General features: G+C 43.8%; 1 protein-coding gene across 7 annotated transcripts in view; it reads right to left on the reverse strand.

Annotated features, from left to right (window-relative positions):
• si:ch211-200p22.4 (phosphatidylinositol-binding clathrin assembly protein) overlaps positions 1 to 6,445 on the reverse strand; it is an 81,043-nt gene extending 74,598 nt beyond the window's left edge. For 2 of the 7 annotated variants that reach the window (XM_038731244.1, XM_038731242.1), the window contains exon 1: positions 4,692 to 4,950. In XM_038731244.1, coding sequence (XP_038587172.1) covers positions 4,692 to 4,833 — 142 coding nt within the window. In that variant the 5' untranslated portion in view covers positions 4,834 to 4,950. Of the gene's footprint in view, positions 1 to 3,196; positions 3,348 to 4,691; positions 4,951 to 5,104 lie in introns of those variants that run through there. The other 5 variants (XM_038731240.1, XM_038731243.1, XM_038731239.1 and 2 more) reach the window with 5 other exon arrangements.
• Between the last annotated feature and the right edge of the window lie 4,836 nt (positions 6,446 to 11,281).

The following is an 11,281-nucleotide window of genomic DNA, read 5'->3' on the forward strand; positions in this document are numbered from 1 at the left end:
GTTGTTAAATGTTAGAAAATGTTTAACAGTGTTCAGTGTTTCCCAAAGCCCAAGATGAGGTCCTCAAATATTATCATATTTGAGAAGCTGAAATCTGAGAATTTGGATTTTTGCCTTAGAAAATGACTCACAATGATTAATTGATAACAAAAATGGTTATTTAATAATTGACAACTAATCGATTTATTGCTCAATCGTTGCAGCTCTACTTGAAACAAACTAGTGCATCCACTAGGTTTCTTTTTGTGTGTTTAAGGTTTTCCAAACGGTCACACTCAAAAAGGTGGGGTGAAAAGCCTACCATCAGGGAGGGGCAATGACCATTCAAACTGAGATAACAGCGCACAGTTTCAGTGCCACAGTGTCTCCTCGAAGGTATTCTCAGTGTTGAAACTCATTTTTACACATGAAGAGTGTCAGAAGTAGCTGTGTGAAGACTTGGAAGTGGAGAAGAAGAAGGGGGCTTGATGGGTTTGGAAAGTTACAAAGATTGTCAGGGGCAGCCCCTATAATTCAGATGCTGGGAAGGGGTGATTCAGATCACCATCCGAGAAGAGCTTCGTTTAAAGAATACACCTTTAACCAGCATTATAACGTCACCTTAAACACATCTGAAGTTTGTGACCACAGCTTGCTCTACTCTCGTACCAGGGTGTCTCTGGACTGAGCAACAGATTGATATCAGTCATCAAAAAGGGAAAAGGTCTTCATGCAGTTTTGTTTCTGAATCACCCTGCCAAAGTTGATTCCCCCTCAATTCTCATCCACCAACCCCCTCCCACACACACTTCCTCTCATTCCCTCCTTCAAAGACATCTAAGGGCACGTTTTGGACAGAGAAGACAGATGGCTTAGAGGAGGCGTGAAGAAGGGCCATCAACAGTACATCAGGCTGGATCAACCGATCAGTTCATTCACACCTCCGTTTATGTGACTGCACCACAACGTGCCTCTCGTGATGTCGAGGTGTGAACCGCTCACAGAGGTTAAGTGCTGGAGAGTATACCCACCAGCCCTAAGTTTTTACAGATAAATGGAAGGAAGTAAGTCCTCCTGTTGCCTTTGTTTACCATTAGTAGATATTCCATTACCTGGATTACTGGGAAGCTTCATGAGAGTCTCATTAACTGCTTCTAGGAAACGCTCAACACCCGGCTTCAACCGCATTAACAAAAGGTTGTGAAAACAGCACCAGTACGGAGGCTGAGGACGATTTAACCGTGCTGCTTCTCCCCGTCAACTGCAGTCCATTTAACACAGGCCAGTTGGCTGGTGCCGTTGAAGGGGAAATGAGACTTCTGTTTAAATGTCACAACAGTTGTAAGATGGTGAAACAATCTGCGTTTTAATGATGCCAAAGTGGAAAGAAGTGGCCTCCAGTGTGTGTGTGTGCGCGCCGTGGCACGTCAGTTAACAGTAATAAACGGTGGATAAAAACACATAACCGCTCTCCCCTCGACAAAGTGTGCAAGCCGGCATAGTGTGCAATAGGCAAGACATATCCCAGCGTATCCCCCTTCCTCGTTGATTTTTTTATGACGACGACTTCGGCTTTTCCGAACCTACGGGAAGAACCGGTCATATTTTTTGCCGCTGACTCACAAGCTGGGGTTAATTGAGGTGGACAGTCCAAATCACAACACTAAATGGCTTTTGAGCGGCACTTATTTTCGCCAGCAGCGCGTGAATGTCCCGGCTGCTCGAAGCTAACAGCCGACCCCACCAAACTCTCGCTCGCTTGCTGGTTGGCAGCGCTGAAAGGCTTCTGCTGGGGTTATTCGGTTATTGGGTCTAGATGCAAATATGCCGGTGAGATCATTCACAGCCTGCTGTCAGACAGCTGCTGGTGGTGAAACTGTGCCGGCGGGGGGGGGGGGGGGGGGATGATGGTTTGGGTATGTGTGGGTGGTGGTGGAGGTGGCTCCGACTGTGTGAAAAATACATGTCGAAAAGAAAAACAAACAAAAGTTAGCAACACAGCCCAACTCAAAGCCTGTCAGGTTTCCAGGTTTCTCTCAGATGCAGACACACAGCTCACTAACAAGTGGACTTGTGAGCTGACTCACACACCAGCGAGCTGGCAGTTTGAGCTGCCAACTGCCCCCTTTCTGTCCTCGACCCTGTTCAAACCTGTAGCATCTTGTTTCCAGATGTTTCTACAGTGTGGATGTGGACTGCAGTTTGGCTCTGGCTCATCCGAATGCATTTTAAATCTTAATTGACAACTCGATTAAAATTTCACTTCCCTTCATCACATTTGGCTGTTTCTGAAAACACATGTCAGTGCTCCGACACACTGCTGCAGACTCTGGCAGTTATTAGGTCATTCACAGCGGGTGGAGATAAAACTTGCAAGAACTACAGTAGTTGGCAGAGGGAAATATACTTTGTACCATGGCCACAGAAATTCGAGATTCTGATTGGGATCGGGTGTCCGGTTCTAGATGAATGCACCAGCATTAAACTGTGAGTAAAAACAGAACCAGTGAGGCTCAAGTCCATGGAGTTGGGGTTATTCATGTAACCACCGCCGACAACAAATTTCAAATGTGCTTGATATTGACATGTATCGGTGCCGATTCACACTTTGCGTCAAAATGTTTTTTTAGCTTCCGCGATACTGCAAACAGAACACGCAACTTATTGGGAATAGCGTTCTGTTTGTTGATCGAGCTACAGTATTGTTTTGGTCCCTATACTAAACTTCCAAGTGTAGTTCCAACGAGTAAATACAGCATTTCCACCGACTATACATCATTCTTCTTCTTCTTGATTTAAGCCTGCTGCGTTCGTTCAGGCAGGACGAGGCAGTTAGTGAAAATGCTGAATCTAAATGTCGCTTTTGGCCCGCAGAAGCATTTCACCACTCCAGACAGACTGAAGACATCTGTGAGATTAAAATACCTTTAAAAGATGCAACTCGCTAAAAAAAAGATCATGTTTTGATTATCCCCCAAAGATTTGCACTGGGAACTCTACGTGACAGAGTCACAGAGTGACGAGGGCTGCGGTCACAGATGAGACACATTAGCATTTATTACAATATATATCAACACCCACGCCTGTCTGGACCAACACCTCTGGCTTTTAATGTATCCTTCTTGGTACATTCACACCTGTTAAGAGCTGTGTGATGAGACCATTTTACTGCTGAAGTATGAAAAGGGCTGACTGACTGACTGGCAATCCTTCTTACCTTACTGGATGGTTGGATCAGCTGGCTGGCTAGTTGACTGAGTAATGATCGAACACGCTGCCTGCCAGCCTCCCCAGCTCGCTAACCGACTCACAAATTGACTACCTGCCTGAATGAATGACGACCCTCCCCATAACCTGCTTTTATTCCTGCCTACTGGCCGCCCTTCCTTACAATATCAACACCACAATGAACCTGACAGCCTGATGACGCTGGATGTTCCCTTCATGGGAAAATCATCAGACAGACAAATAACATGACAATCACAGCCTTCATGCAATGCACCACTCGCTGGCCGGTTCCCCCTGCGGCACCGAGGTCGTTGCTCTCACAAAGAAATCAATAACCTGCAATGATTAAGCTTGACGTGGCGTATTGGATGTAAAGGTCTGTCCAAGTTCACAAAGGAGCGGAGACAATACACGACTTTAGCTGAACGTCAGCAGCTGAGTCTTGTGAGTGAGCGAGGAGGAGGAGTTGACGGATGTGAGGCAGCTGAGCTGAAGCGTCTATCAAACATGTGCATCCCATGCCGACAAAAGGCTGGTTTCCCCGTAAAACAGAACTTCAGCACATTTACCCCAGCAATGTCCAACGCGAGCTCCGCCATTACGCACGTACGCCCAGCCTTGCTCGAGTCCTTCTGATTTTCAGTAAATGTACTCATTCATCCTTTCCTTCCTGTTGTCCCACTTGCGTCACCGCGGCCTTCAACATGCCTCAGTTTCATTGCAGTGGGATCGACTGGCAGTTAAAGGCCTTAATCCACTGTTCATTATCAAAGCAAAATGTGAGACGACAAGCAGGAATAAACTGCCTAAAGACACGGAGGTAGAGAAATAACACCGGCAACTCAGGTCCTGGAATTTGCTGTATGTGCCGTTTGCTTTTGACATCCCGTTCAGCAGTGCACATGAATTTGTTGTGCGAGAGGATTCCCCCTCAAAAATAAAGGCTACCAGGGAGGAAAACATGAGGTTTTCTGAGACTTTAAAAGTGTTTTAGTCTCTCCGTGGAAATAAGGTGAGCACAATCCGGCCAGTCCAGTGAAAAAAAGGTTGTTTTTGTCATCTGTGTTGTTCACCGTTTTATCTCATTAAAAATGTCATAAATTTGGGTTTAGCCTATTGTATTTGAGAGAGCAGAGCTGAAAGAATAAGATGAGCGACAGAAAATGATTCTTATGTTGGACAGCTGGTCAGATAAAAAAGCCATTTGAATAAGTCAGCTCTGAAAAATGACTATGGGCGTGGGCATTTCTGACATTTTATTGGAGGAAGCCATTATTTGAGATAATCCTGTGCAGATTAATCAATAATGAAAACAATGGTTGTAGCCCTTATTTAAAGACTATACCTTTTTGGCTTTGGGGCAATTTAATGGGGAATTTTCACTTTCTAACATTTTAAAGCATACAAAACAAATCCATTGATCGTAATTGACAGGTTAAAAGATAATAAAAAATCATTATCTGTAGCTTTAATCGAGTACTTACGGATATTTGGTTGTTGGTCTGGCAATTTTAGGGACATCTCATTCAGACTTTGGTAACTTAAAATGGCACCTGTCATCTTGTCATGCATTTGTATACCAAGGGACTGAACAAAATCAAAAAAGACAAAAGTATACTCCAGCATCACCACCGCCTCCTTTTACAGGCTGCACATGATGATATCTCCTCATTGTCCAAACCTGGTCTGTACAGTCTTTTTTATTTTTTGGCCTGTCCTCCTGATGGACTCACTGAAGCTGTCCAGGCAGCCAGTTGGAGTGAAGGAATGTGTGTACCAGAGCTTCAGAGGACCGGTATGTCTGCTTTTGAAACCCTGCAGCTGGCTGGCTACACACACACACACACACACACACAAAAAACCCCACAGGGCCAAAGAGGAACACACATATACTCACAGTCAAGGTGTTTCTTCTTGGGTCCGCTGACTTCATGTGTGGTGGCTTTGCACACAGCCTTGCTGATGGCCGACCCGGTCATGCTGTGTTGCGCTGCTGCGATCCGATCCGTGATAGATTGGCCCGACATCGCTTCTGTTTCTCTCTCTCTCTCTCTCTCTCTGTCTGTCTGTGTGCGCGTGTGTGTGTCTGCGTTTCCCCCGCAATCAGCTAAAATAGCACAATAACGATCCGATCAATGGATCAACTCCCTGCGGGAAACAACTCAACGTGACTTCACTGTCAAGAGGAGGTAAAGGGTTGCGATCAGACACCCACTGTTAAGTTTTCTCTCTCTCTCTCTCTCACACACACACACACACACACACACACACAGAGGTACGTACGAAACCTGTGCAGTCTCGTCTGCAGTAAAGTCAAATCACTGGTGGAAACAACAAAAAAAGACAGGAATATCTGGCTTTGCAATGAAAACCACAATCAACAGCTGATTTGTGGTTCTTCTTTTGCAGTTAAATTGTTTGGCAACACTTTGATCCGACTACCTACCTACCTATCTATCTAGTAGTACACAGACCACGACGACACTAATCTGAGCTAGTCTGTGTTAGCTAATGTTCCCGTTGCAGTACTCGAACCAGGAAAGAGTCCCACTGTGGAATTTGTAAACACTGGGAATTACTTTCTGGCCACAAATGAACATAGCTAACTGGCTGGTTTGTATGTAACCTGGACGATTTGTTCACTTGAGGAAGAAGGAGGGGGGGGTCACCAAAGAGAGACCACCTCGGACGGGAGTAGGCAAACAAACCAAAACAAACAACAAAAAAAGAAGTAATCCGTCTGAAATCACAGCTTGAAGAACAACAATCGTCCTCCTCCTCCACGTCAACTTGTTAGCTCGGACCGTTTAGCTATCACTGGCGGCGTGGCAAAGTGTGTGTTAAACCCCACCCCGGGCGTGAAAAGTCGTTCAGGATTGAGCCGCACATTGTTTGAAGTCTATAAGAGGAGAGGGAGAAACTGACAGCCGGGCCAGGTGCGGTTTCTCCTGGCGAGAAAGGACGCGAGGAGCGGTGGGTGTTAGCCGAGTAGCTAAGCGGGGGGTTAGCCGGCGGAACCGTTGAGTTAAAAAAGACAACTCCCTAAGCTCGGTTGTTTCCCTTTCACAGTCCTCGGGCTCAGTTGCTGCTGTCCTCCGGCTGTCGACTCCACATTACCGGCTCCCCTTTTCACCGACGGTCCCGACCTGCGCTGTGCTGCTGTCTAAAAAAAAAAAAGTCTCGCCAGTGGTTTCTCTCTGTACGGACTTACTGGCTGGTAGCTTCTCTGCCGGACAAAATGGCAGCGTAGAAAATCAGCTGATCTCACAACTGTGCTGCCTTCAGGGGGGCCCTGGTAGGCTCGGAATGTACAGTGTTGGAATCCCACGACTTAGAAAGTTTGTATGTGGTGGTAGGCCTATTAAAAATTATGTTTTGTGTTTGTGTTTCATTTAAAATGGAGAAGCTTATTTGATGTTTTAATTGATTTGTCATAAAAGTGAAAACATCTAATAAAATTGTGCGTTTTCTCCACTTGATAATGTGGAATATTTTTACATGTAGTTGGCCTACTGTCTCTCCTATCCTATTTATCTAGTACTGTAACAATATCTCCCAGTTCATTAATCAATAAATCAATAAATCAAAGAAGAAGAAACTGTGAACCATCCACCATTGTGTCCCTGAGCAAGACACTTTACCCCTAGTTGCTCCAGAGCCGTGGGACCTCTGACATGTAAAGCAATTGTAAGTCGCTCTGGATAAAGGTGTCAGCTAAATGAGTAAATGTAATGTAATGAAACTTTATTCAATTCAATTTTATTTATATAGCGCCACTTAATCTCGTTGTACTTCCTATATAGAGCAGGTCTGGACCACAATCTTTGTAGGCCTAATATTATTTACAGAGACCCAACAATTTCCACCATGAGCAAGCACTAGGCGACAGAGGCAAGGGAAAACTTCCTTTTAAGAGACAGAAACCTCGAGCACCTGGACTCAGGGTGGGCGGCCACCTGCCTCGACACAATATCCACGCCGAAAATACAACTTTATATATACTTTCACTGATTTGGCAGGTGCTTTTATCCAATACGACTTAGGCTACATTTGAGGAAAAACATACAAGCATCAATAAAGCATAAATACAGTAAGAGATCTACAAGTGACAACAGATACCAGTAAGAGCAGCAATAAATACTAGTAAGAGCTATTAGCTCGTACAGTATCAATGGGGTAAATACCTAGGGAAATAAGTAAGAGTTAAAGAATAGTGCAATCAATACAAGAGGATTGTAAGGAGATAGAAGAAGAAGAGCACAGGAGGTGTGTGTTAGGAGTTAGGGTTTAGAGGTGTTATAAGAGAAAGTGTTCTCGGAAGAGGTGAGGTTTCAAGAGCTTCTTGAAGTTAGAGAGGGACGCTCCTGCTCTGATTGCATGTGGTAGCTCGTTCCACCATAATGTTGTTACAGAGGAGAACCGCTGGGGCTGATTGCAAGCCTAATAATAATAAACTTTATTTATACAGCACTATTCAAAACAGAGTTACAAAGTGCTTTACATGGTTGAACACAAATTAGAAACATGTCAAGACAGAGACAATTAAATCAAGCAATTTAAAATGATATAAAGTTAAAAAGGAATAAGATTTCACAACAGTGACACAGTGAAAATTGACATATAAGACAAGACAGAAGAGGAAGGATGCACTTTTTTGAAAAGATATTTCTTGAGAAGTAATTTAAAAGATGTCACTGAAAACAGAGGAGTCATTGACAACAATTATGATGAAAACTCTGTGTCAATAACAGTGTTTTTACACAGTGGTAGTCTATTAAAAGTTATATTGTGCGCTTGTGGTTCAGTTAAAATGGAGAAGCTTATTTGATGTTTCATTGATTTTTCATAAACAGGAAAACATCAAATAAACGTTATAATAATTATAATAATAATATACTAGCCTATATAATAATAATAATACTTTTCAAAAAACAAGTTACAAAATGCTTTAAGAAACTAAAACACACGTTAAAAGTAAAGACAAAAAAAAATAAATAAAATAGATTAAAATAAATTTAAGTAAAATCAGGAAGGCTCTCCTATAAAAATTGTTTTGAGAAGGGACTCAAAAGAGCTCACTGACTCAGCCGACCTGATTTCCGGATGCATGTTGCAAGTTTTCTCCACTACATTTCTAGATTTCCGACAGCTCTTGAACGCCTCTATAGTCTATTGGACAAGACGTGAGGACTGAGTGTAGACTTTAAGGTGTTACGGTTTAAAATGTAGCGGAATTTATGAAACAAGCTATCAAATGTCACTTATTTTCAAATCACGAAGGCGTTTCAGCTACAACACAACAGCAAACTGACTTTAATCTCTGCGAGCACATCTTTATAAATACACCTCTGCAGCACTAATCCACATTTAAGGTCGTATTAAATTATTTCTCAGACATCGTGTCCTTGTTTGACTCCAGACTATATAGAACACGATGTGCTGAAAAATCAGTGGGAACCGCTCATGCTGCACAGTGCACAGCCCGGTGGGTCTCACACCGGATCTGAGAGCTGAATAAATCAAATACGATGCTGCTGTTCCCAGTTATCAGATGTGATTCACATTGATTACAACTGCCTGCGTGCAAGCAGTCTGTCAAGGTTCAAAAGAAACGAGATGACCTGCGATTGAAAGTACAGGCTGACGTGAGATGTGTGTGATTGAGTGTGTGAAAGTGGTTGAGTAAGAGTGTGTGTGTGTGTGTGTGTGTCAGTCTGTCAGACAGTTTCTTTTCAGTTTCAGAGAGCCAGCTGCAGTATTTCCCGCCCAGGTGAGAAATACTTGGATTCCACCCCTGCTTTTTCGACCTCCAATGACCTCTCCCCTCCTTCCCGACAGGAGAGAAAAGACTCTCCAAGATGTGATGAGTGATAAGATGAACTGTCAAGAGCGGGTGATGAGAAACACCTTTACCCACACAGCCAGCCAGAACTGATCATCACTTGGAGGCTGAAAGTCTGTGTGTGTGTGTACTTGTTCTTATATCTTATAGGGGACCTGAATGCACACTAACCGGTGGGGACTGATGCCAAATTAAATTGAGATACCCACGGGTAGAGACTTCTTTTTGAGTGTTAAGACTTGAGTTTTAGAGTTCAGGTTACAATTGGGTAAAGGTTAGGCATGCGGTTGTGATGGTTAAGGATAGTGTAAGGGGCTAGAGAATGCATTGTGTCAATGAGATGTCCCCACTGGGAGAGGTGTGTGTGTGTGTGTGTGTGTGTGTGAGTAATCCACCTATATGCAACTGTCATCTGGTTTCTTTTTCACTAATTTCTGCCATATTTAAGGAGGCGTGCACGTCTGTGTGTTTAAAAAAAACTATTTTAAAAATGTGCATGCTGCAGAAACAAGGAAATAAGAAATGCAACCATAGATGGAAGTGGTTAGCGCTGCACCTACCACCAAAAAAGGGTTCAGCTGCCAGTGTTTTTATGCTCCGTGTTACAGCTGAGGGCACGCCAACATGCACTGAGGGAGAGAGAAATCTTTCATGTGCAGCTGCAACACTAGACTAAATCAACTGTTTTATTAAAAAAATATATATATTATAAAAGATGACTTGCAGTTATGGTCTCGCATCTATTTCAGTCGTTTAACACACTTTTGTCTCCAGTCTCATGAGATAGAACAAAACATACAAACAATATTTTATTGGATCATGTAAAAAAAAAAACAGCACTTGATGAATTGATGAACAGCAGCACAATGACTGGCTGGCAGACAGTCACACTGAAACCTATGGGGGATATAGGCTAGTCTCCACCTGACTTGCATGCAATTGCGTGCACCCGGAGGAGACTAAGGTGAACATGCAAACCACGAAAGCAAACCAACATCCTGCTCTTCATGAGGCTGATTTGCCTCGCCTCCCTCCTAACCATTTCACCTCTCCTACAAAGAGGACTCATCCCTCCCTCCTGACTTGGAGGGCAGTGTTGCCATCTGCAGGCGTAATGGCTGAACTCCCTATTTCCATGGCAACTGCGTGGATGCGGGAACCCCCTCCTCCTCCCCCCCACCCCCGGTAGCCCCTGGCAACAGGCTCTCGGCTGGGATTTGAGTCCTATCAGCAGCTGTCAATCATGGGATGAGCCGCTGCCTCGCCTAAGGCCAATGTGCTCGGAGAGATAGGAGTAAATCCATTACCGCACCACTGACAGAGAGGGGGTCAGCTGGAAATACTGGCAGAGACAAAGACGGAGAGCGGAGGACCCAGAGGTGCAGGCAGTTCATCCACAGTGTGTAAATGGACTATAGTATGTCAGGGAATAGCATTCACTGTGCTTACCATGGTAACTATGGATGGAGCAGCTCAGCATCAGAAGAAGTGAGCTACATGATGAAAGCTCTTTGACAGTGTCTTCACCTCTGTGCTTCTGCTACTAGTGCATGTGTACAAGCAGGAAAGTTTCCTCTAAGGGTGATAATGTAACCCATAGCCATGAACAGTGTGACATGAAAACACAACATCTTGGATAATCAGGATGGATTATGAGACAATGGGCACAGCACATCTGTAATTTAGAAGGGCTCTTCACTTACCTAACAGCACTAAAATTATGGTTGAAATAAATACTAGTTTAGAAAGAGGTGACAGGGGCCTACTTCTGACTGCACCCTATAGCATCTTAAATCATCACCATCTTTCTTTCTGTGCAGCTACTTTATATCCAACCATTCTGTAAACTATCCATTCTCACGCTGTTTTATTGTGCGTGCTGTAAATACTGGTAATTGTTCATCTATAAACGTCATTGAATAGAATCAATCTTGACACAATATACTGTAGTTCTCCTCCTACAAACCTCTTGAGAAATGTCCAAGACTGCTAATGACAAATGGAATCACTCAAACTATTAAAAATATTAGTAGAAGCATTTGGCATGTGAATGGCAGTTTACCTGTATCAGGATACTGTAACTGCTGTGCAGTCACAGGGAGCTGGAGTAGGACCCAGCTCGCACTGGGTGAGAGGCTGGGTACACCCAGGATATGCTGCTAGTCTGACAGATGTAGACAAACATGGGAGAAGTGAGAGGTGGCTATAGGAAGTGACAGAGGGGAAGACTGT

The sequence above is a fragment of the Micropterus salmoides genome, unplaced genomic scaffold (assembly GCF_014851395.1).
Source record: "Micropterus salmoides isolate LMB-PRFRI ecotype aquatic unplaced genomic scaffold, ASM1485139v1 Ms_hic_scaffold_2, whole genome shotgun sequence".
NCBI classification, from domain to species: domain Eukaryota; kingdom Metazoa; phylum Chordata; class Actinopteri; order Centrarchiformes; family Centrarchidae; genus Micropterus; species Micropterus salmoides.